Source organism: Bos javanicus, chromosome 28 (genome assembly GCF_032452875.1).
Source record: "Bos javanicus breed banteng chromosome 28, ARS-OSU_banteng_1.0, whole genome shotgun sequence".
Taxonomy (NCBI): domain Eukaryota; kingdom Metazoa; phylum Chordata; class Mammalia; order Artiodactyla; family Bovidae; genus Bos; species Bos javanicus.
Window position 1 is genome coordinate 10,874,889 of NC_083895.1, and position 25,894 is coordinate 10,900,782.

The 25,894-nt window shown below is 41.6% G+C and overlaps 1 protein-coding gene across 2 annotated transcripts in view; it reads left to right on the top strand.

The window, feature by feature from the left end:
• The first annotated feature begins 2,712 nt into the window (after positions 1-2,712).
• Positions 2,713-25,894, top strand: part of MTR (5-methyltetrahydrofolate-homocysteine methyltransferase) — a 136,129-nt gene continuing 112,947 nt past the window's right edge. Inside the window, exons 1-2 of one of the 2 annotated variants that reach the window (XM_061404931.1) lie at positions 2,713-3,190; positions 18,404-18,615. In XM_061404931.1, coding sequence (XP_061260915.1) covers positions 3,157-3,190; positions 18,404-18,615 — 246 coding nt within the window. In that variant the 5' untranslated portion in view covers positions 2,713-3,156. Of the gene's footprint in view, positions 3,191-18,400; positions 18,616-25,894 lie in introns of both variants that reach the window. The other variant, XM_061404930.1, reaches the window with a different exon arrangement.

Below are 25,894 nucleotides of genomic sequence, written 5' to 3' on the forward strand. Positions count from 1 at the left end.
GTCCCCTATAATGAAAAGGACATCTTTTTTGGGTGTTAGTTCTACAAGGTCTTGTAGGTCTTCATAGAACCGTTCAACTTCAGCTTCTTCAGCGTTACTGGTTGGGGCATAGACTTGGATTACTGTGTGGTTTGCCTTGGAAATGAACAGATATCATTCTGTTGTTTTTGAGATTTCATCCAAGTACTGCAGTTCATACTCTTTTGTTGACCATAATGGCTACTCCATTTCTTCTGAGGGATTCCTGCCCGCAGTAGTACATATAATGGTCATTGAGTTAAATTCACCCATTCCAGTGAACCCATTTAGTCCACTGATTCCTAGAATGTAGATGTTCACTCTTGCCATCTCTTGTTTGACCACGTCCAATTTGCCTTGATTCATGGACCTGACATTCCAGGTTCCTATGCAGTATTGCTCTTTACAGCATCAGACTTTGCTTCTATCACCAGTCATATCCACAGCTGGGTATTGTTTTTGCTTTGGCTCCATCCCTTCATTCTTTCTGGAGTTATTTCTCCACTGATATCCAGTAGCATATTGGGCACCTACTGACCTGGGGAGTTCCTCTTTCAGTATCCTATCATTTTGCCTTTTCATACGGTTCATGGGGTTCTCAAGGCAAGAAAAGTGAAGTGGTTTGCCATTCCCTTCTCCAGTGGACCACATTCTGTCAGACCTCTCCACCATGACCCGCCTGTCTTGGGTGGCCCCACATGGCATGGCTTAGTTTCATTGCGTTAGACAAAGCTGTGGTCCATGTAATTAGATTGACTAGTTTTCTGTGATTATGGTTTCTGTGTGTCTGCTCTCTGATGCCTTCTCGCAACACCTACCGTCTTACTTGGGTTTCTCTTACCTTGGACGTGGGGTATCTCTTTACAGGTACTCCAGCAAAGCACAGCCGCTGCTCTGCTTTGATCTTAAGATTAAAGTTTTATCTGGCCCCAAACGCCAAGTAAGAATATCTCCCATTGAAAATATAGAATATTTAAGATTCCAGGTTTCATGAATGACAACATTTATTTAATGTTAACAGTGAGGTGACATTTTATAAACTCACTTTATTCTGTAAATTAAGGCCAGGGAATCTGAGTAACAATGGAAATTGCAAGCAATTTGGTGTGTCCATTGTTCTGGAAAGGGGGCTCTTTCATCAGCTGTTCAAATAAAGTATTAGGGCTTAGTGATAAACAGGGGGAATGTTGAAACCAGTTTTCCCAGGTTTGAAGCCCAGCTTTATCACCTCTTAGAAATGTGACCTTGGGCAGTTTAACTTCTCTCTGTTTTTTTTTTTTTTTTGCCCTTTTCTTCTAGGTTAGTTAAGTAAAGCAGTGGGGGTGGAGAAGAAACAAAAAAATCTGCAACTGGTTGTGATCAATGAATTGTAAACAGCATTGCACTCTTGCCCTCTGATCAGCCAACCTCTCTTTACTTTGGTTTTCTCATCAGTAAACAAGGATGATGACAGACACTAGCTTATAGAGATCTTTCTCCAGGGTACTAATCTTGCTTTATAAAGATATACTTGATTATCATTTGTCCTACCCTCTAAGCCAAGGGTCCCCAAACTCTGGACCAAGGATCAGTATCCCCTGTCAGACCAGCAATGGCATTAGATTAGAAATAATGTGTACAATAAATGTAAGAAGCTTGAACCACCCTGAAACCATCCCCTGCCAGCTGGGCCATCGAAAAATTGTCTTCCACAAAACTGGTTGTTGTTGTTGTTGTTCAGTCGCCAAGTCATGTCCAACTCTTTGCGGCCCCATGGACTGCAGCACGCCAGGCTCCCCTGTCCTTCACCATCTCCTGGAGTTTGCTCAGACTCATGTCTACTGAGTTGATGCTATCATCCAACCATCTCATTTTACACAGCTGTCCTTTATTTTCAAATTCTCTCAAGTGCTGTTTCTTCCCATTAGTTTCTCTCTACAAAAATGGCCTTAACTTGGCACATACTTTCTCTTTAGAACTCAGCTTCTCCTTTGAAATCTTCCCCCAACACCCTTGGGGTTCTGAGTTTCTTTGGTACACTACATGTGATTTTTTTTTTTTCTGTTAAATTATTATTCTTAGTCAGATTGTGAGTTCTTCCTCTTAAGAGAAAGGTGGGGATATGATGTAGTTTGTCTGTCTTTGCATTCCGAGCGTGTAGTCTAAAGTCTGACACATAGTGTGTGCTTAATAAATGTTTATTGTCAAAAAGTGACAATTAACATGCATGTATGTACTTCAGAGTTTCCCAGCACGTTCACACGATCCTACTACTAATCCCTACAACAACCTTGTAAAATAGTAATTATCACCACCCTATCATTTCCTTTCTTATAAAGTGTAGAGTGGAGCCTGAGATTATGTTGCCCAAAGCCAGTTAACAGTAAAGCGTGACTAGTACCTGCTCTTCCAGACTTCAAGTACCAGCCTCTTGACATCGTATTAATACATTTTGAAGTCAGCGCCAACTTCGTACCAGGATTTAAATTTGGGGAGACTACTGGTGGCCACACTTTCAGACGCTGGACTGAGACGCGCAAAACCTCAGAGGGTCACCTGGGATCCTGAACTACATCTCCCAGAAATCCCGGGGGGGGGGGGGCGGGGGAGGGGGCGACAAAGCCTCATATGAGTGGTTGAATCGGTCAGCCAATAGAGTCGCTACGGGCTCCTATAGACCAATCGCGGGCCTGAAGGGGCGGGACCTCCCACTGCGAGGCCGGATTGCGCGCAGAATAACAGTTTTCTGAGTTACCCAAACCCACCGGGGACTGCCAGCCGTGGCCCCGCGCCTCGGTCGCCACGTCGTCCTCCTCTTCGGGTCAGGCCCGCGTCCTCCTGTCGACTCGGCCTCCGGTCGCGCTGGTTTAGCCGCCAGGCCTTTGCCGAGGACAGGCCAGGTGACCGAGAAGAAAGCACGTGTCTGAGCAGCGGTCTGGGCCGGGCGCCTCCTGTCAGCGCCGCGCGGCGCTCTGGCCCTGACGGAAGCCCCGCTGTCGGGTCTGGTTGCGGGCAGGCCCCTCAGTGTCCTTGGGACCCCGACCTTCTGTGAACTACTGGCCCGGCGCTGGCTGGCGTGGCTCTGGGCCGTCACGTGTGGAGGGTGCGTCTTTTCTGCCGCGTCCCCCGGCCGGAGGAGGAGAAAGAAGACTCCGGAGCATGGCCCCCACGCTCCAGGACCTGACGCCATCTGGTAACGCAGCGACCCGCTCTCCGCGCTTCGGTGCTTTAATACCTCCAAATCTCTAGGGTGATTCAGTTACCACCCGGAGACACCTTGTTAGCTTTCCCTGGGGGCGGGCGGCGCCTCTGAACGTGCGAACCCTGAGGTCCCGTGTTTTCTCGCTGCCTGCGTTCCTTCTCTCCCCGACCCACCCGGCTTCCTCTCAAGGTGGACAAACCATCAAATCCATAAAGCACGCCCCGACACGTGCCCCCGAAACATATTCTGAGCGCCAGGGTAACTAAACTTTTCAGTTTGATGTACCGTATTCCGTCCGGGCCTTATAGAAGTTTTGCATGATTGAACGTTCTTATTCAATATATTTATTGAGCATCTAAGCCAAAGAAGGTTCAGGTGCTGAGAAATAAGGAAGCCCAGAAAGCTATTTGCAACTGCATTGAACTTTTTTTTCTCCACTTCGAGGTAACAACAGTAGTTCTGTCAACTCTAGTGTGTGTAAAATAACTATGTTAGAATAGATTAGTGGGTACTCAGTAGGTTGGGATAAGGGGTAATAATTCCAGGTGATTTTGATGTTGGTGACTCTCACATTAACAATGAGGAAAAAGAAAACTAACACAATAACTAAGTATATCAATATTTTCAGTTTTAAAATGAGCTCTAGGTCTTTAATGCCCTCCCTGATTGTAATTTGTGAACAAATACACCTATTAAAACTTGTGAGGTATGAAGTAGCAAGTGAAGAAACAAGAGAATCAGTAACAAGGACATAACAGTAGATGTGACAGATAAGGATCTTCAGCTCAGGAATTCCATAACTGAAATTTTTCAGAGGTAAGCTAGTGACCCTTTGATTCTAAGGTCCTGATAAATGGGACCATTAGAATTATTCATGAAACAGGTGGATATGTGACTAAGAAACATTTTATCACTGTTACTGTAAAGTGAGACCTATATCTCCCACAGGGATATCATTTGTTTATTTGAACAGTATTTTTTACTGATGACTTCTGACCTTCCTTTTCCCATGTAATTTAAAAAAATGAAGTATGTGATTTCTTTTTTATCTGAATGTATCTGGAGCAAAAACCCCTGAAGATTTAGAATAGTTTAAATAGTGATCTTTTTACAGCAGATGAAAGGAAAATTGTTAAGTGTTTGAATCTAGCTCTGGAGAAGGAAATGGCAACCCACTCTAGTGTTCTTGCCTGGAGAATCCCAGGGACGGAGGAGCCTAGTGGGCTGCTGTCTATGTGGTCGCACAGAGTCAGACGTGACTGAAGCGACGCAGCAGCAGCAGTAGTTACATGTTTCTAATCCTTCCCGGTCTCATTAAAATCAAAGGAGAAATAGTATGCTATTTCAGAAGTGGAATATTGCACAAGTAAAGACATGTCTACAAAATGTAGCACATTGGTGCAAACTAGAAGTTAGAGATTCAGAAATGAAGTGTCTTGCAAGGGACTTATGAGGAGAAGGGGACGACAGAAGATGAGGTGGCTGGATGGCATCACCGACTCGATGGACATGAGTTTGGGTGAACTCCGGGAGTTGGTGTTCCGGTCCCTCCCGGACAGGGAGGCCTGGCATGCTGCGATTCATGGGGTCGCAAAGAGTCGGACATGACTGAGCGACTGAACTGAACTGAAGATAGTCTTTAATATAGTCAAGTCAGGAAAGTGCTGAGAAGTGTTGGGATCATTTGTTTATAATGCAAAATTCTTTTCCTTGCTCTGTGTTTTCCCCAGTTAGTGCAGTGGATGTGGGAGTCCTAAGTAAATCAGAGCTACATGGGATCATTCTGTCTATAGAGTAACTGTGTTCTTGACAGTAATTTATTACTTAAAATCATGTGTATTTGGGGTTTATTGGTTTATGCCATCATCTTGTCTTTAGGATGGTTCTTGTTTTAAAGAACCATTATTTAGGATGGTTCTTAAGGGTGATACTGACTTACCCATCTCAACATCTAATTGGTCCTTTAACCAGTTAATGCCATGTTTGTTTACTCTTTGGAGCATTTACTATGAATCATGGTATCATTACTGGGAAATAAAACATTAATGGGTAGAAAAAAAATCACCCAAATAAAGTATATTGACTAGGTCCTTTCAAGCTGGGAAAAACATTGTGATCTCTTAGGCTTACTGGACAAGGACATTCCTTGTGTCTTTCTCTTTTAGACTGTGTTATTTATATATATCATCCCAGGTGGTACCTGCAATGCAGGAGATGCAGGAGACTCAGGTTCTATCCCTGGGTCGGGAAGATCCCTTGGAGAAGGGCATGGCAACCTACTCCAGTATTCTTGCCTGCGGAATCCTATGGACAGAGGAGCCTGGCAGGCTACAGTCCATAGAGTCGCAAAGAGTTGAACAGGACTAGAGCCGGAGAAGGCAATGGCACCCCACTCCAGTACTCTTGCCTGGAAAATCCCATGGACAGAGGAGCCTGGTAGGCTGCAGTCCATGAGGTTGCCAAGAGTCGGACATGACTGAGCGACTTCACTTTCACTTTTCACTTTCATGCATTGGAAAAGGAAATGGCAACCCACTCTGGTACTCTTGCCTGGAAAATCCCATGGACAGAGGAGCGTGGTAGGCTACAGTCCATGGGGTCGCAAAGAGTCAGACACGACTGAGTGACTTCACTAGTTAGCCGTTTCTGACTTCCTCACTCAATCAATAGAGCAATACAGTGGTAAATCTGGCTACCACTCAGTAGTATTCCACACACGAGCATCCTGCACATTTGACTTTGCCATTTCCCAAGGTTGTCTCCAATTTGCGACTTCTCTAATATCCTCTGATATGTTCTCTATGCATCAGTGGAGCCTTTGTTTGGGAAATACACTCAGGAGTGAGACTGTTGAGTTTTCCACATGCTTAATTTTACTGACTCCTGCTAGGTTGCTCTCCAGAATGACTGTATCTGTCTACATTCCAAAAAGCAAGGGTTCTGATTTTCTTTGGTATTATCCAATCTTCTAATTACTGCCCATCCATTGCATATATATTGGTTTTGTCTTGTTTTAATTCATGTCGCTCTGATGGCTTATAGTTGGAGCATCTCTTCATATATTGTTGAGTATTCAGTTTTTCCCTCCCTCGATTTGCCTATTCACATCTTTTGCCCATTTTTCTGTTTAATTTCTTATTGATTTGTAGGAGCTCCTGGTATGTTATAGATTTTAGTCTCTTTCAGGTTTTTTTTTTTTTTTTCCCCTTCCTTTGGCTGTGCTGTGTGGTTTGCAGGATCTTAATTCCCTGACCAGGGATCTAACCCTGGGCCCCAGCAGTGAAAGCGCAGAGTCCTAACCACTGGACCGCCAGGGAAGTCCCAGTACCTTTCAGTTTGACATTGCAGAATCTTCCTTCAGTTGATAATCTGTTTATTACTTTTGTCAGTGGTGACTTTCATTTGACAGAAATCCTTTGTTTTTATGTAATCAAATTTACTTAAAAAAAAAATTATAGGTTGAGCTATTTAAGTCTTTAGATGTCTTGCCATGTGCTAAGTGAGAAGATATTCTATATCTTACTTTCCTTATTTTATAATATCTTGTAGTATATAATAATATTTGATAGGTCAAGTAATCTCTTTCTACTTTTTTAAAGTTAAGTTAGTTCTTTTTGGGCTTTTAGTCTTCCACATAAATTACAGAGTTAAGTTGGTCAAGCTTCTTATTTAAAAAATTACATGTTTTGTTTAGAGTTTTTTAAAAAACCTTTTGTCTCTTATATATATGATAACTCTTAACAAGCTATCAGGATTTGTGTGGGGATGGGGTTGTTTTATGGTAAATGGTGAACTATCTTAAAGATTGAAAACAATTTATATTTCTGATTTGAAAAGTGAATACATTAGAGGCCTCTTGGGAAAATGCTTAGCCCTTTTTTGAAAATAGGCCAAGTAGGGGCACACTCCGCTGTCAGATTTGCAGTGAGTAGAGAAAGGCCAAACCAGCTCTGATGAAGGAGACCAGGGTGCACGGAGGGAGGGCATTTCTTTTGTTGTTATGTTAACTTTGCTTTCTTATTTCTATCTCCTTAAACTCTTGTGTACTTGGTCAGTGGAGGAGAAAGAAGTACAAAGACATGTAAATCATATGGTATTTACTGATCATTTTGGTTGATGGTGATGGTTTTAGTTGCTAAGTCCTGTCTGATTCTTGCGACCCCACGGACTGTAGCCCATCAGGATCCTCTGTCCATGGGATTTTTCAGGCAAGCATACTGGAGTGGGCTGCCATTTTCTTCTGCAGGGGATCTTCCTGACCCAGGGATTGAACCCCAGTCTCCTGCATTGCAGGTGGATTCTTGACCAACTGATCTACCTTCCTGATAAACTACTGGCCATTTTACTGATGCCAAAAGACATATTTCTTTGTAGAAAAAACTGGGATTTTTTTTTTTCCTCAAAGGTTTGAATACTTTTTTATTTTTTAAGACTTTTTTTCAATGTGGACCATTTTAGTTTTTGTAATTTATTTTTTAATTGGAGAAGATTGTTTTACAATGTTGTGTTGATTTCTGCCATACAACAAGAATCAGCCATCAGTTCAGTTCAATAAAGTCACTCAGTCGTGTCCAACTCTTTGTGACTCCATGAATCGCAGCATACCAGGCCTCCCTGTCCATCACCAACTCCTGGGGATCACTCAGACTCTCGTCCATCGAATCAGTGATGCCATCCAGCCATCTCATGCTTTGTCGTCCCCTTCTCCTCCTGCCCCCAATCCCTCCCAGAATCAGAGTCTTTTCCATTGAGTCAACTCTTCACATGAGGTGGCCAAAGTACTGGAGTTTCAGCTTCAGCATCATTCCTTCCAAAGAAATCCCAGGGCTGATCTCCTTCAGAATGGACTGGTTGGATCTCCTTGCAGTCCAAGGGACTCTCAAGAGTCTTCTCCAACACCACGGTTCAAAAGCATAAATTCTTCAGCACTCAGCCTTCTTTACAGTCCAACTCTCACATCCATACATGATCACAGGAAAAACCATAGCCTTGACTAGATGGACCTTTGTTAGCAAAGTAATGTCTCTACTTTTTAATATGCTATCTAGGTTGGTCATAACTTTCCTTCCAAGGAGTAAGCGTCTTTTAATTTCATGGCTGCAGTCACCATCTGCAGTGATTTTGGAGCCCAGAAAAATGAAGTCTGACACTGTTTCCACTGTTTCCCCATCTATTTCCCATGAAGTGATGGGACCGGATGCCATGATCTTTGTTTTCTGAATGTTGAGCTTTAAGCCAACTTTTTCACTCTCCACTTTCACCTTCATCAAGAGGCTTTTGAGTTCCTCTTCACTTTCTGCCATAAGGGTGGTGTCATCTGCATATCTGAGGTTATTGATATTTCTCCTGGCAATCTTGATTCCAGCTTGTGCTTCTTCCAGTCCAGCGTTTCTCATGATGTACTCTGCATAGAAGTTAAATAAGCAAGATGACAATATACAGCCTTGACGTACTCCTTTTCCTATTTGGAACCAGTCTGTTGTTCCATGTCCAATTCTAACTGTTGCTTCCTGACCTGCATATAGGTTTCTCAAGAGGGAGGTCCGGTGGTCTGGTATTCCCATCTCTTTCAGAATTTTCCACAGTTGATTGTGATCCACACAGTCAAAGGCTTTGGCATAGTCAATAAAGCAGAAATAGATGTTTTTCTGGAACTCTTGCTTTTTCCATGATCCAGCGGATGTTGGCAATTTGATCTCTGGTTCCTCTGCCTTTTCTAAAACCAGCTTGAACATCAGGAAGTTCAGGGTTCACGTATTGCTGAAGCCTGGCTTGGAGAATTTTGAGCATTACTTTGCTAGTATGTGCTGCTGCTGCTAAGTCACTTCAGTCGTGTCCAACTCTGTGTGACCCCATAGACGGCAGCCCACCAGGCTCCCCTGTCCCTGGGATTCTCAAGGCATGAACACTGGAGTGGGTTGCCATTTCCTTCTCCAATGCATAAGAGTGAAAAGTGAAAGTGAAGTCGCTCAGTCGTGTCCGACTCTCAGCGACCCCATGGACTGTAGCCCACCAGGCTCCTCCATCCATGGGATTTTCCAGGCAAGAGTCCTGGAGTGGGATGCCATTGCCTTCTCCGTGCTAGTATGTGAGATGAGTGCAATTGTGCTGTAGTTTGAGCATTCTTTGGCATTGCCTTTCTTTGTGATTGGAATGAAGGCTGACGTTTTCCAGTCCTGTGGCTACTGCTGAGTTTTCCAAATTTGCTGGCGTATTGAGTGCAGCACTTTCACAGCATCATCTTCAGGATTTGAAATAGCTCAACTGGAATTCCATCACCTCCACTAGCTTTGTTCGTAGTGATGATTTGTAAGGCCCACTTGACTTCACATTCCAGGATGTCTGGCTCTAGGTCAGTGATCACATCATCATGATTTTCTGGGTCATGAAGATCTTTTTTGTACAGTTCTTCTGTGTATTCTTGCCACCTCTTCTTAATATCTTCTGCTTCTGTTAGGTCCATACCATTTCTATTCTTTATTGAGCCCATCTTTGCATGAAATGTCCCCTTGGTATCTCTAATTTTCTTGAAGAGAGAATCAGCCATAATTATATGTATATCCTCTCCCTCTTAAAGCCCCCCTCCTGCCCCCTCCCCCACCCCTCTAAGTCATCACAGAGCGCCAGGCTGGGCTCCTTGTGTTATAAAGCAACTTCTGTTTTATACTTTATTGTTGTTCAGTCACCAAGTTGTGTCCAACTCTTTGCAACCCTGTGGACTGTAGCACGCCCGGCCTCCCTGTCCCTCACCATCTCCCGCAATTTGCACAAGTTTATGTCCATTGAATTGGTGGTACTGTATATATGTTGATGCTGCTTTCTCCATCCATTTGCTCTCTTCTTTTCCCACTGAGTCCACAAGTCCATTCTCTGTACCTGCATCTCCATTCTTTCCCTGCAGATAGGTTCATCAATCCTATTTTTCTAGAGTCCATATATAAGTGTTAAAAATGATATTTGTTTTTCTCTTTCTGACTTAACTTTACTCTGTTTTAATAGGTTCTAGCTTCATCCACCTCACTAGAACTGACTCAAATTCATTCTTTTTTATGGCTGAGAAATATCCCATTGTTATTTATGTACCACATCTTTATTCATCTGTGGATGGACACCTAGACTGATTCCATGTCCTGGCTATTGTAAATAGTGCAGCAATGAACACTGGGGTACATGTGTCTCTTAGAATTGTGGTTTTTCTCAGGGTCTACGCACAGTAGTGGGATTGCTGGATCATATGGTAGTTTTATTCCTAGTTTTAAAAGGAATCTCCATACTGTTCTCCATAGTGCCTGCTTCAATTTACATTCCTACCAACAGTGGAGGAGGGTTCCCTTTTCTCTACATCCTCTGTAATTTTTATTGTTTGTAGATTTTTTTTGATGACGGCCATTCTGACTGGTGTAAGGCGATACCTCATTGTAGTTTTGATTTAGATTTTTCTAATAACTAATTATATTGGGCATCTTTTCATGTGTTTATTGGCCACCTGTATGTCTTCTTTGGAGAAATGCCTGTTCAGGTCTTTTGCTCATTTTTTGACTGGGCTGTTTGTTTTTCTGATATTATATTGAGCTGTATGAGCTGTTTATATATTTGGGAGATTAATCCTTGTCAGTTGTTTCATTTGCAGTTATTTTCTCCCATTCTCACTGTTGTCTTTTCATCTTGTTTATGGTTTCCTTTGCTGTGCAAAAGCCTTTAAGTTTAATTAGGCCCCATTTGTTTATTTTTATTTTTATTACTCTCGGAGGTGAGTCAAAGAGGATCTTGCTGTGATTTATGTCCAAGAGTATACTGCGTATGTTTTTCTCAAAGAGGTTTACAGTTTCTGGGCTTACATTTATTTAAGTCTTTAATCCATTTTGAGTTTATTTTTGTGCATGGTGTTATGAAATGTGCTAGTTTTATTCTTTTACATGTAGCAGTCCAGTTTTCTCAGCACCACTTATTGAAGAGGCTGTCTTTTCTCCATTGTATATTCTTTTATTCTTCCTCCTTTGTCAAAGACAAGGTACCATAGGTGCATGGGTTTACCTCTGGGCTTTTTATCTGATTCTGTTGGTCTATATTTGGTGTCTTGTGCCAGTACCATACTGTCTTGATGACTGAAGCTTTGTGGTATAGTGTGAAGTCAGGAAGGTTGATTCTTCCATCTCTCTTTTTCTTTCTCAAGATTGCTTTGGCTATTTGAGGTCTTTTGTGTTTCCATACACATTGTGAAATTGTTCTAGCTCTGTGAAAAATACCATTGATAGTTGATAGAGATTTCAGTGAATCTGTAGATTGTTTTGGTGGTATGATTATTTTCACAAAATTGATTCTTCCAATCCAAGAACATAGTATCTCTCTCCATCTCTCTTGTGTCATCTTTGATTTCTTTCATTAGTGTCTTATAGTTTTCTGCATACAGGTCTTTTGTCTCTTTAGATAGGTTTATTCCTAGGTATTTTATTCTTTTTGTTGCATTTGTGAATGGGATTGTTCCCTTAGTTTGAGATTTTCCATTGTTAGTAAATAACAATGCAGGGATTTTTGTATATTAAGTTTAGATCCTGTGACTTCACTATTTTCACTGATTAATTCTAGTAATGTTCTGGTGGCATCTTTAGGATTTTCTATGTATAATATTCCAAATCCTGAAAGATGATGCTGTGCAAGTGCTGCACTCAATATGCCAGCAAATTTGGAAAACTCAGCAGTGGCCACAGGACTGGAAAAGGTCAGTTTTCATTCCAATCCCAAAGAAAGGCAATGCCAAAGAATGCTCAAACGACCGCACAATTGCACTCATCTCACACGCTAATAAAGTAATGCTCAAAATTCTCCAAGCCAGGCTTCAGTAATACGTGAACCGTGAACTTCCTGATGTTCAAGCTGGTTTTAGAAAAGGCAGAGGAACCAGAGATCAAATTGCCAACATCCGCTGGATCATGGAAAAAAGCAAAAGAGTTCCAGAAAAACATCTATTTCTGCTTTATTGACTATGCCAAAGCCTTTGACTGTGTGGGTCACAATAAACTGTGGAAAATTCTGAAAGAGATGGGAATACCAGACCACCTGACCTGCCTCTTGAGAAATCTGTATGCAGGTCAGGAAGCAACAGTTAGAACTGGACATGGAACAACAGACTGGTTCCAAATAGGAAAAGGAGTACGTCAAGGCTGTATATTGTCATCCTGCTTATTTAACTTCTATGCAGAGTACATCATGAGAAACGCTGGACTGGAAGAAGCACAAGCTGGAATCAAGATTGCCGCGAGAAATATCAATAACCTCAGATATGCAGATGACACCACCCTTATGGCAGAAAGTGAAGGGGAACTCAAAAGCTTCTTGATGAAGGTGAAAGTGGAGAGTGAAAAAGTTGGCTTAAAGCTCAACATTCAGAAAACGAAGATCATGGCATCCGGTCCCATCACTTCATGGCAAATAGATGGGGAAACAGTGGAAACAGTGTCAGACTTCATTTTTCTGGGCTCCAAAATCACTGCAGATGGTGACTGCAGCCATGAAATTAAAAGACGCTTACTCCTTGGAAGGAAAGTTATGACTAACCTAGATAGCATATTGAAAAGCAGAGACATTACTTTGCCAACAAAGGTCCGTCTAGTCAAGGCTATGGTTTTTCCAGTGCTCGTGTATGGATGTGAGAGTTGGACTGTGAAGAAGGCTGAGTGCTGAAGAATTTATGCTTTTGAACTGTGGTGTTGGAGAAGACTCTTGAGAGTCCCTTGGACTGCAAGGAGATCCAACCGGTCCATTCTGAAGGAGATCAGCCCTGGGATTTCTTTGGAAGGAATGATGCTAAAGCTGAAACTCCAGTACTTTGGCCGCCTCATGTGAAGAGTTGACTCATTGGAAAAGACTCTGATGCTGGGAGGGATTGGGGGCAAGAGGGGAAGGGGACGACAGGATGAGACGGCTGGATGGCATTACTGACTCGATGGACATGAGTCTGAGTGATCTCCGGGAGTTGGTGATGGACAGGGAGGCCTGGCGTGCTGCGATTCATGGGGTCGCAAAGAGTCGGACACGACTGAGCGACTGATCTGATCTGATCTGATGTATAATATTATGTCATCTGCAAACAGTGAGGGTTTTACCTCTTATTTTTCTTCTGGATTCCTTTTATTTCTTTTTATTCTCTGCCATGGCTCTGTTTTCCAAAACTATGTTGAATAATAGTGGCAAGAGTGGGCACTTTTTTTGATGTGGACCATTATTAAAGTCTTTATTGAATTTGTTACAGTATTGTTTCTATTTTATGTTTTGTTTTCTTGGCTCTGAGGCACATGGGATCTTAGCTCCCCAGTTCAGTTCAGTTCAGTTCAGTCTCAGTCGTGTCCAGCTCTTTGTGACCCCATGAGTCGCAGCACGCCAGGCCTCCCTGTCCATCACCAACTCCTGAAGTTCACTCAGACTCACGTCCATCGAGTCAGTGTTGCCATCCAGCCATCTCATCCTGTCGTCCCCTTCTCCTCCTGCCCCCAATCCCTCCCAGCATCAGAGTCTTTTCCAATGAGTCAACTCTTCACATGAGGCGGCCAAAGTACTGGAGTTTCAGCTTTAGCATCATTCCTTCCAAAGAAATCCCAGGGCTGATCTCTTTCAGAATGGACTGGTTGGATCTCCTTGCAGTCCAAGGGACTCTCAAGAGTCTTCTGCAACACTATAGTTCAAAAGCATCAATTCTTCAGCACTCAGCCTTCTTTACAGTCCAACTCTCACATCCATACACGAGCACTGGAAAAACCATAGCCTTGACTAGACGGACCTTTGTTGGCAAAGTAATGTCTCTGCTTTTCAATATGCTATCTAGGTTGGTCATAACTTTCCTTCCAAGGAGTAAGCATCTTTTAATTTCATGGCTGCAGTCACCATCTGCAGTGATTTTGGAGCCCAGAAAAATGAAGTCTGACACTGTTTCCACTGTTTCCCCGTCTATTTCCCATGAAGTGATGGGACCGGATGCCATGATCTTCGTTTTCTGAATGTTGAGCTTTAAGCCAACTTTTTCACTCTCCACTTTCACCTTCATCAAGAGGCTTTTGAGTTCTTCTTCACTTTCTGCCATAAGGGTGGTGTCATCTGCATATCTGAGGTTATTGATATTTCTCCTGGCAATCTTGATTCCAGCTTGTGCTTCTTCCAGTCCAGCGTTTCTCATGATGTACTCTGCATAGAAGTTAAATAAGCCAGGTGACAATATACAGCCTTGACATACTCCTTTTCCTATTTGGAACCAGTCTGTTGTTCCATGTCCAGTTCTAACTGTTGCTTCCTGACCTGCATACAGATTTCTCAAGAGGCAGGTCAGGTGGTCTGGTATTCCCATCTCTTTCAGAATTTTCCACAGTTTATTGTGACCCACACAGTCAAAGGCTTTGGCATAGTCAATAAAGCAGAAATAGATGTTTTTCTGGAACTCTTTTGCCTTTTCCATGATCCAGCAGATGTTGGCAATTTGATCTCTGGTTCCTCTGCCTTTTCTAAAACCAGCTTGAACATCAGGAAGTTCACGGTTCACGTATTACTGAAGCCTGGCTTGGAGAATTTTGAGCATTACTTTATTAGCGTGTGAGATGAGTGCAATTGTGCGGTCGTTTGAGCATTCTTTGGCATTGCCTTTCTTTGGGATTGGAATGAAAACTGACCTTTTCCAGTCCTGTGGCCACTGCTGAGTTTTCCAAATTTGCTGGCATATTGAGTACAGCACTTTCACAGCATCATCTTTCAGGATTTGGAATAGCTCAACTGGAATTCCATCACCTCCACTAGCTCCCCAACCAGGGGTCAAACCTGTGCCTCCTTTGTTAGAAGGCGAAGTCTTAACCATAGAACTACCAGGGAAGTCCCTTGAATACCTTGGATAGCCAACAGGGACTATTGTATAGCAGATGGAACTCTGCTCAGTGTTATGTTCCAGGGGAGGGAGGTTTGGGGGAGAATGCTAACATGTATATGTATGGGGGAGTCCCTTTGCTGTTCTCCTGAAACAACCACAACATTGTTAATTGGCTATACACCATTACAAAATAAAATGTTTAAAGTTTGGGGAAAAACCTTTGATTGCATGCAGGCACGCATGAGCTACTCCCTCCTCCAGCGCCCCTTCACCACGCCCAGACACCGTGTTCCTACCCACTGGGTGATTCATCACACATGCCCTCATTTTAGGAAGAGTTGCAGCTACATTCTTTGAAAAAGAAAGGAATTCAATTGAGCATATAGGTTAAAGTTTTTAATCTTTCTTTTTATTCCCCATCTGAAAGGATCTCCATGTAGATATTTTTGCTGATTATTGTGTTTGCTGTGCCACATTCAAGTTCATCTCTAAATCTGTAAACATGCTATTCCTGCCTCCTGCCCCAGCTTTAACAGAACTGAGAGCTTCAGGCTTCTGTGATCCTTTTTCTTAACCCACTGGACTTGTAGAGTATAGAAAGCAACCTTTAGAGTTTCAATCCTAGCTCTACTTTTTATTAGCTATGCAATAATAATGACATAATAGGAGTTGCTAACATTTATGGGGTGATTATGCCAAGGTTATATGTCTCATGACTTTTATGATATGAGAGTTCCAGTCGTTAGCATCTGGAATATGCCTTCAAATGCATCATCTCGTTCTGTTGTCACATGTCCTGTGATAAGGCAAAACACAGCCTGTCCAAAACCCCATAGCTACTTTTGAGAGCTGGGACTAAAACCCAGATTTCTTGGCTTTTTTCATCCTATCCCCATTAGCTTAATCATATCAAATTCTGAGTGTTTCTTAGCTGAAGGACAGCCACATCATGGGGTGTCTAAATTAATGCCACCCCTGAATTGCCTTTGTTGACATTAATTGGAAATGACCAAACCACTGCCCGGTTGCCTACCAGTCTTTCTGTTATATATGTCTCAGTAAGCCCTGCCTTTTCTTCACACTTTCAGGAAGTGATTTTTTTTCCTTTGGTGCTTGAAGTACTACTGCTCGGATTTTTGGATCTTAACTTTGTTCCTTTTTCAGTTTTCTTACCCCTATTAGCTCAATAAACAAAATTAGCCAGTTTTTGAAAGGAATAGTAAACCCTGAAATAAACATAATGCCCTTTGAGAAAGAAACCAGATACCCACCAATTTACAGGTTGCTAGCACAACCTTTCTGAAGCCTATTAAGGAATCATTCAGTCACAATAGCTCTATAGCCACCATCCATCCCCTGTTTCTTTATAGAATACCTAAGACTCTGGACAGTAAGGTCTGGGTTTTACATTTGCACCACTGCCAGTTTACAAATATTCATACATTACTGGTTTGGGGTTTAAATACCTTCTCTTGTCATCTTTCCTCACTGTTTTGCTGTGTCGGTTTAGGAAATACTTACTGAACACTTAACTGCTGGATACTGTCCTTGGTATTGCTAGGGATACAGATGAGTTGGCCTAATCCCAGTCTTCCTCCAAGAGGCTCAAAGAGCTTAGAGCCAGCTGCATTTTACTCCAGCTTTTCTCCCCTCTCAGGGAGCACAGAAGTACATGTTGACTAGAGCAGTGGGTGTCATTGTAGTTTGTTTTGAATAACTTGTAGTAAGTTTGGTAGGCAGTAGGGAATTGTTGAAGGTTGGAAGCATTGGAAGCATTGTTGAAGCATTGGAAGCAACTGGTTTAAACATGCTTTTTAGGAAGATGAATCTGGTGCATAGGATGGATTGGAACATAGGGTGACCAGGTATAGTCACCCCGGTGGTTGAGATGACAGTTTGTATGACACTTGATTTTTTTTTTTTTTTTAAACAAAGCATCTTTGTATCTGATTTCCTTTAACCCATAAGACAATTCCGTGAAGTTGGGGTGAGCAGGCATTGTCTTTCTTAGTTTTCATGGATGCAAACTGAAGCTCACAGAGGACCTATGATGGCTGAATGTGTGGTAATGACTTGAGGAAAGGGTTGGCACTGGGATGGAAGGTGGGCCCAATATGGATGGCATTTTGGATGCCAGAGCTATAGGGCTTGAGATCTGAGTAGATATGATTATCAAGGAGAATGAGGAGTCACGTAACACTGAGGTTGTCAGGTCAGTTTTCTGCAAAGGGTGATGCATTCAGAAAAATAGAGAAATCAGACAGGGAATGTGGCAAATTTGGTTTTGGACAGTAGATTGAGGGGCAGGCTGTAACAAGTGGACAGCTTGGAATCTGAGTCTTAGATTGGAGCCCATTGTTTTTGATAATTAGAAGACCATGTGTGACTTTAGGGAGTGATTTCAGTAGTGTGGTGGAGGAAGAAGCCACAGCATGAAGATAGGTTGAGGTAGAATTGCTGGAGGTGGGAAGGGGTAAATGGGAAGGACAGTGGGAGGTGTGGGTGGAAGTGATCACATGTTCTTCTTTAGGTGCAGAGGGAACCAAGATACAAGAGGATTTTGTGCTGTGTGTGTGGGGGGGTGAATTTGGGGAGCTCCCCAAAGAAGACTCTTGTACAGGATTAGGTGAAATCACCTCTGAGTTAAAAGGATGAGAAGGATTTTGTGCTAAAGGCAAGCAGAGGTCTGGGACAGCAGGTATGAGAAGTGTTGTTGAGGGAGCTGAGAAAAGGTGAACCAAAGAAGAGGCTCAAAGTTAGGAATTGCGAGGATTCCAATCAGCATGGTTTTGTGGCTTTCCAGTAGTTCTTGGAGACCAGAAAATAGGATTGGAAGGAGTATGCATTAGGGCTTTTCAAGACTGGGTAGCCTGTCATGAGTTCTGGTGGTAGTGGAAGAGACTGTCAGACTTAACAGTCTAAATGGCAGTTTGGAATTATTGATGGCTTTCGGTTATCAAACCAAATCTTATGTCTTATTCTGGGCACATGCACAGAGCCAACGGGGAGGGAGTCCTGCAGACCTCCAGCAGCTGGCCTGGGCTTGTAGCAATTGGCTCTCTGCTGTCTGTTGTGCTCATCTTTGAAACAGGAATAACTACAGCCTACGTTAACCTTGATGTAGTGCTATACCAGTGATTCTGTGCTGTGTACAACCTCTTGTTTCATTAAGCATTGTTGTAACTTAATGAAAACATTTTGGGGCAGCCTTTTTCAAAGTCTGCAGGATTGAGAGAATATATCTATGAGCCCCATTTACTCCCTGTTGTGAATTATTTTAATTTAGTCTGCAATCTCTCTGCACACGTATTTTTCCCCTTTCATTTTGGAAACTCACATTTTCGTTTTCTTTAAAGCAGGGATGAAGAAGACCCTGCAAGATGAGATTGAAGCTATCCTGCAGGAGAGGATTATGGTGCTTGATGGAGGGATGGGGACCATGATCCAGCAGCACAAGCTGAGTGAAGAAGACTTCCGAGGACAAGAATTTAAAGATCATGCCAGGCCCCTGAAAGGCAACAATGACATTTTAAGTATAACTCAGCCCAGTGTCATTTACCAAATCCATAAGGTAAAGCTTCCTTGAGTTCTTATATTTTTATCTATCATTCTGCAAGTCCTTTGGTGTCCTGAGGGCAGACCACTGTGCTAAGTGCTCTGGGGGAGACAGAGAAAGGGGTGATTTATTCAGAAAGAGGTAGCTTATTCAGAAAGCAGGTTTCAGTTCAGTTTGGCTGCTCAGTCATCTTGGCAACCCCATGGACGGCAGCATGCCAGGCTTCTCTGTCTATCACCAACTCCTAGAGCTTGCTTAGACTCATGTCCATAGAGTTGGTAATGCCATCCAACCATCTCATCCTCTGTCGTCCCCTTCTCCTCCTGCTTTCAGTCTTTCCCAGCATCAGGGTCTTTTCCAGTGAGTCAGTTCTTCACATCAGGTGACCAAAGTATTGGAGCTTCAGCTTTAGCATCAGTCCTTCCAATGAATATTCAGGCCTGATTTCCTTTGGGGCATCTAATTCACTACAGCAGCCCCAGTGATGTGAAACTGAAAGGTAATTGTTATTCTCATTCTGTAGATTTGAAAACTGAGCATCTCAGAGGTTAAATAACTGGTGATACAGAGGATTGCTGACCTGAAATCCCATGTTCTTTCATCTCATTTTTCTGTCTAGCTAGCCAACATAAATAGATCAGAAGCAGGTAACTGGGTATTGCTAGACTTTTAAAAATAAACATAAAACTAAATTGTTTTATAGGTTATCATAGGAATTTTGTAGAACTATGGCTAAAAGAAATAATTTGATTTAATCTGTTTTCTTGGTCTGGATTCAATTTGAAGGACAGAGTGACTTTACTGAGAAAATTTTCTCTTTGGAGTAGGGCATTGTTATAGATATTTCAGACTTCTTTTAAAAATTGCAGTATAACTGACAAATAACATTAGTTACAGGTGTGCAACGTAATGATTAGATGTTAGTATATGTTACAAAATGGTCACCACAGTAAGTCTAGGTAATATCTGTTACCATACATAGTTACAGTATTTTTCTTGTAATGAAGATTTTTAATCTTAGCAACTTATAGTGGTAGTAACTGCAGTCTTCATGCTGTGCATTCATCCTCGTGACTTACTTTATAACTAGAAGCCTGTACCTTTTGGCCCCCTTCATCCGTTTCCCCCACTGTCCACTCCCCAACTTCTGGCAACTACCTTTCTTCTTTTTTATAGCTCAGTTATATTCCATTACATATACATATGACATTTCCTTTTTTCATTCATCTGTCAGTAGACACTTAGATTGTCTCCATATGTTGACAACTGTAAGTAATGCTACAGTGAACATGGGTACATCTTTTTTTTTTAAATTTATTTAACTGGAGGTTAATTGCTTTACAGTATTGTGTTGGTTTCTGCCATACATCAACATGAATCAGCTGTAGGTGTGCTTATGTCCCCTCCTCCTTCAGCCTCTCTCCTACCTCCCACCCCTCTAAGCTGTCATAGAGCACTGGGCTGAGCTGCCTGTGCCGGACAGCAGATTCCCCCCGGCTCTTTCACACGTGGTAATGTGTATGTTTCAGTGCTGCTCTTTCAGTTCATCCTCCCCCTCCTCCTGCTGGGTCCCACAAGTCTGTCCTCTGTGCCTCCATCTCTGTTCCTGCCCAGCAAAGAGATTCATCAGTACCACTGTTTTAGATTCCATATATATGGGTTAATATATGATATTTGTTTTTCTCTTTCTGACTTACTTCACTCTGTGTGACAGACTCTAGGTTCATCTGCCTCACTAGAATGGACTCAAATTCATTCCTTTTTATGGCTGAATAATATTCCATTGTATATGTGTACCACATCTTCTTTATCCATTCATCTCTCACTAGACATCTGGGTTACTTCCATGTCCTGGCTATTGTAAATGGTGAACATGTTGCAGTGAACACTGGGATATGTGTGTCTTTTAGAATTGTGGTTTTCTCAGGATATATGTCCAGTAGTGGGATTGCTGGGTCATGTGTAGTTTTATTCCTAGTTTTTTAAGGAATTTCCATAGTGACCGCATCAATTTATATTTGCACTAACTGTGCAAGAGGGTTCCCTTTTCTCCACTCCTTTCCAGCATTTGCTGTTTGTTGATTTTTGATAATGGCCATTTTGACTGTTGGGAGGTGATACCTCATTGTACGTTTGGTTGCATTTTTCTAATAGTAAACGGTGTTGAGCATTTTTTTCATGTGCTTATTAGCTATCTGTATGTCTTCTTTGGAGCAATGTCTATCACGTCTTCTGCTCATTTTTTGGTTGGGTTGTTTTTCTGATATTGAGCTGCATGAGCTGCTTGTATATTTTAGAGGTTAATCCTTTCTCAGTTGCTTTATTTGCAATTATTTTCTCCCATTCTGAGGGTTGTCTCTTCATCTTGTTTATGGTTTCCTTTGCTGTGCAGAAAACTTTTAAGTTTAATTAGGTCCAATTTGTTTATCTTTGTTCTTATTTTACTCTAGAAGGTGGGTTATAGAGGATCTTGCTGTGATTTGTATCAAAGAGTGTTCTATCTGTGTTTTCTTCTAAGAGTTTTATAGTTTCTGGTCTTACATTTAAGTTCTTAATCCATTTTGAGCTTATTTTTGTGTGTTGTTAGGAAGTGTTCTAATTTCATTCTTTTACACCTAGCTGTCCAGTTTTCCCAGCACCGCTTATTAAAGAGACTATCTTTTCTCCATTGTATATTCTTTCCTCCTTTGTCAAAGATAAGGTACCTATAAGCGCATGGGCTTATCTCTGGGCTTTCTGAGAGAAGCAAGCAACCGAAGGAACCGTCATTGATTCTGTGAACCATTCACAGTTTCACTGTCCTGACCGTATGTTCTTAGACATGCACGGCTTAATATTTGAAACAAGCATGCTACTGGCAGGATCAACTAAGTATCTTCTATCTTTTTGAGTTAGTGGTTTTGTTTTATTTGGATAATACCCAGAAATAAAATTTCTGGGTCATATAGTAGTTCTATTTTTAATTTTTTGAGGAGTCGCCATTCTATTTTCCATTGAGGTTGTGCAAACTTTACATTCCCGCAAGAGCTCCCTTTTCTGTATCTCTTTACCAACACTTGTTATTTCTTGTCTTTTTGATAAAAGCCATTCTGATAGGTGAGCTCTGATATCTCATTGTGATTTTGATTTGCAGTTAGTGATGTTGACTGTCTTTTCATGAACCTGTTGGCCATCTGTATGTCTTCCTTGGAAAAATGTCTGTTGCAGTCTCCTGCTCATTTTTTCCTTTTTGCTGCATATAGAATCTTAGTTCCCTGACCAGGGATCCAACTATACCCCCTGCAGTGGAAGTGTAGAGTCTTTAACCACTGGACTGCCAGGGAAGTCCTGTATTCTGCCCATTTTTTTTTTTGAATTGGTTTGTTTGTATTTTTTTGTTAGTTACTGAATTGTATGAATTCTTCATTTTGGATATCCATATCAGATACATGATTTGCAAATATTTTCTCCAATTCAGTTGATTGCCTTTTCATTTTATTGCTTGTTTCTTTTGCTGTGTAGATGCTTTTTAGTTTGATGTAGTCCCACTTGTTTATTTTTGTTTTTGGTGCCTTTCAGACTCTTCTTAAGGAAATCACTTAAACGAATGAATGATTAAATGATTCATTGAGACTGGAAGGAACCTTCCCTTGGCTGGTCAAGACTTTGTTCTAGATAAGATGCAGAATAGTTTTCATTTCAAGAAAAACTAGGAATACCTTTCCTTTGTTGTAATAGAAATTGTCAGTACTAGAAGATTTAAAGTTGGTTCTTGAAGAGGTTGATTCTACAAGTTTTTCTGCTAGGCCTTCTAATATGTAGTCAAATTGCATTATAAAATTCCAGTACATTGTATATTGGGAATGCCATCATGGGTATGAATTGCTTGATACAGTTACAATTATTATGCATGCATACTCAGTCATGTCCAACTTTTTGAAGCCCCATGGACTGCAGCATGCCAGGCTCCTCTGTCCATGGGATTGTCCAGGCAAGAATACTGGAATAGGTTGCCATTTCTATCTCCAGGGATCTCCCCGATCCAGGGATTGAACCTGTGTCTCCTGTATCCCCTGCATTGCAGGAGAATTCTTTACATTGAGCCACCAGGGAAGCCCAATATGGATACAAACATCAGTTCTTATCATGCAATTGGTGAAATCGCCACCCTTCCCCAACCATTAGCTTCCTGAGGGCACTAATTTATGCCTATTTTTCACTACTGAATTCCAACTGCTTAGAACAGTATCTTGCACAAAGTAAGTCAGTAAATGTTTTTCAAGAGAGTGAATCTTTGTCTTCTGTGTTAGATAGACAACTAGAAAGAATAGCAAATTTCCCAGGATAGGGACATGAATCAAAATGGCAGTAAATACAATAAGGTGTATCTGGCTGTCCCATTTGTGAGGGATATTGATTCGCTGGAGTTCTCTGGATGTAGAGACCATATCGTGTTCATGGATGAGGAAGGAAAAAAGACTAGGTCTTTTCACACTTAGTTATTTCTAGTAGTATTACTGACCATAGAGCTGATCCACTGATCCTTAATTTTAATGGAGTGTCCAGGCTCTATACAAAATGCAAGTCTCTGACACTAAGAATGTAGGTGCCTGACTTTCAGCTTCTGGTTGGGGAGGCATCTATTTCAAAGGCGTCCTTGTCTGTAAACACCCTGCCAGCTGTATGAAACGGCTGCTGACTGACCGACTAGCAACCAGGCTTCCCCCGCCATGAAGTTCCTCTTGGAGAAAGGCCTGGGTAACCTAAATGAGTGACCCTGCCTTTTCCTTCCTGAACCCTAATTCCTACTGTTAGGTTTTAAGTTCTTCAGTAAAGAGTGAACCCACAATATTCTAAGCATCTACCTTGATCCCAATGAAGACAGAACCCTGGTTCTCTCAGTTATTTCCCTCCAACCCCCAGCTACCTCACTGTGTGGCCTGAGCATGCCTGCACCCTTCAGGACCTGTGGATAGTAGGACCTTTTTGTTTTTTCAAAAGTTCCCTGATAGTAATTGCTGAGGTGAGTCTTGCAATTGTGATAAGAATCGCTAGGGCCAGTCAGGCCGTGGCCTTGGCTCCGCCCTGGCTCAGCACTGGGGGTAAGGCCCCAGGTGAATGCCTCATGCATTTCCTAGCTCATTGCTGCTGTTAGGCTGAGACCTACAGGAACTGATATTTTAAAACACCTGTAGGTAGACTCTGGCTGTGTTGTCATTAATGGCCTCCTTTAATCTTGACAGCTTTTACAGAAGAAACCTGAGGAGCAGAGTAATTAAGTAGCTTGCCCACATCCATCCATGCTTTTTTGCTTAAACTTTTAATTTTATATCGGAGCATAGCTAACTAACAATGTTGTAATAGTTGAAGGTGCACAGCAGAGTGACTCAGCCATACATGTATGTGTCTCCATTCTCCCTCAACTCCCCTCCCATCCTGGCTGCACATGAGATCGAGCAGAGGTCCCTGTGCTACACAGTAGGTCCTTGTTGCGTATCCATTTTTAATATAGCACTCACACGTGTTTTAATTGGTGAGAATAGGCTTGGAATCTTGGGGTGTCATATCCCGAGTCCATGAGTGGGATATTATTCCAGGAAAGAAAGTGGAGAGAAAAGGTGAAGAGCTAGAAAAAACACCTTATAAACTTCATATTATGGAAAAATTTAAACCTATGGAGAATTGGAGAAAATAACTGGGAATTTAGAAATACTCTCTGCCTATTTATAGAGATAATATGTGTTCATTGTTACAAAAATAAAATGTCTAGCTTGATAGAAAAACATAAAAGAAAATAAAAACCACCTGTAATATCAGTATGTGTGTTTATGCCCAGTTACTCAGTCATGTCCAGCTCTGTGACCCCATGGACTGTAAATTCAGTACCAAGACATACTTGCCATTCACATATTTTAATTTATATTTCAGACTAGTTTTCTGTATTTGGGTTTTTAAAATTAAATTGGGATTATTATTACTCCATACTATTTTATAATTTGCATTTTTTAATACCATGAGTATTAAATATTCTGAGACATGGTTTTAATAACTTTGTACAAATTTATTCTGTACATATATCACCGTTTGCTTAATTTAACCTTATTCCTAGGCCTTAAGGTTGTTTTCAGTTTTTCTTTCTCTTTTTTGAAAAGCTAAATTTTAATTTGTTCTGATAAAACAGAACTCATAGTTAAGAATAAATTCCCTTTTAACCAATACTCCAAATTTCTATTTTTTTCCCCCAGAGATAACCACTTACACTAGTTGGTGTATGTCTTTCCAAATCATTTGTTATGCATTTATGCATAAGTGTATATGTTTGTGTATACTAGAAAACTCAATATTATTTGTATGTGTGTATATTTTAAATTTATATGGTGTCATATTAATTTTGTTTTTCTACTGAATAGTATTTTTGGAGATGTTTCCATATTCGTAGATATTTATACACAGTGTTGTTGTTGTTGTTTTACCTATTTTTTGGCTGCTTGTTGCATGCAGAATCTTAGTTCCCTGACCAGGGATCAAACCCATATCCCCTGCAGTGAAAACAGAGTCTTAACCACTGGACCACCAGGGAACTCCCCACACATGGTGTTTTTTAGCTACCACATAACATGTAATAAAATGGACATATTATAGTTTATTTAGCCGTTTCCCTATTGGTGAGTATTTAGGCTGTTTGTGACTTAAAAGTGTGTAAATCTTGGATTTTATTTCCAAATATTTCTGCAAACAGTGTCTTATCTGCTTATGTGGGGTTACGTTTACTCAGTGTTGGAAAATCAGGAGTTTACTTAGTGTTGGAAAATTCACCAGAGTGTTTATCAGATTGAAACAGAGTGAAACAAGGAAGAAAGATTTCAAACAGGGAGAACAGGAGGGCACCAAGGTCCTCGGGGTTTAGTGAGGGTTCTGATCTGGCTCGCAGGGGCCAGGACCTGTGGGCTGAAGCAGCTGTGGTCAGAATTGAGATTGCAGCGAGAGGGCCCTTCTCAACAGAATCCTAGCTGTGCCGAAGCTGGGACATGGCAGAGGAACAGACGGAATATTTGTTGAGGGCCATCATGTGCCAGAAGCTTGATGTGTGATCTGTGCTATCATCTGGTCACCGGTGAAGCAGGGTTATACTACTTTCAAATGAAACTGAGGCTCAGAGTTTAAGGAACTCGACTCAGTTCACACCACATTTGAACTTTGTCTGACTTCAAGTTCTGTTTTATTTATACCACATGCCTTTTTATGAAATCCCTATATCCTTTTGTGTCTCTGTCCTGTATGTACTGCAGTGCCTTGCATTTAGTAAGTAGTCAAA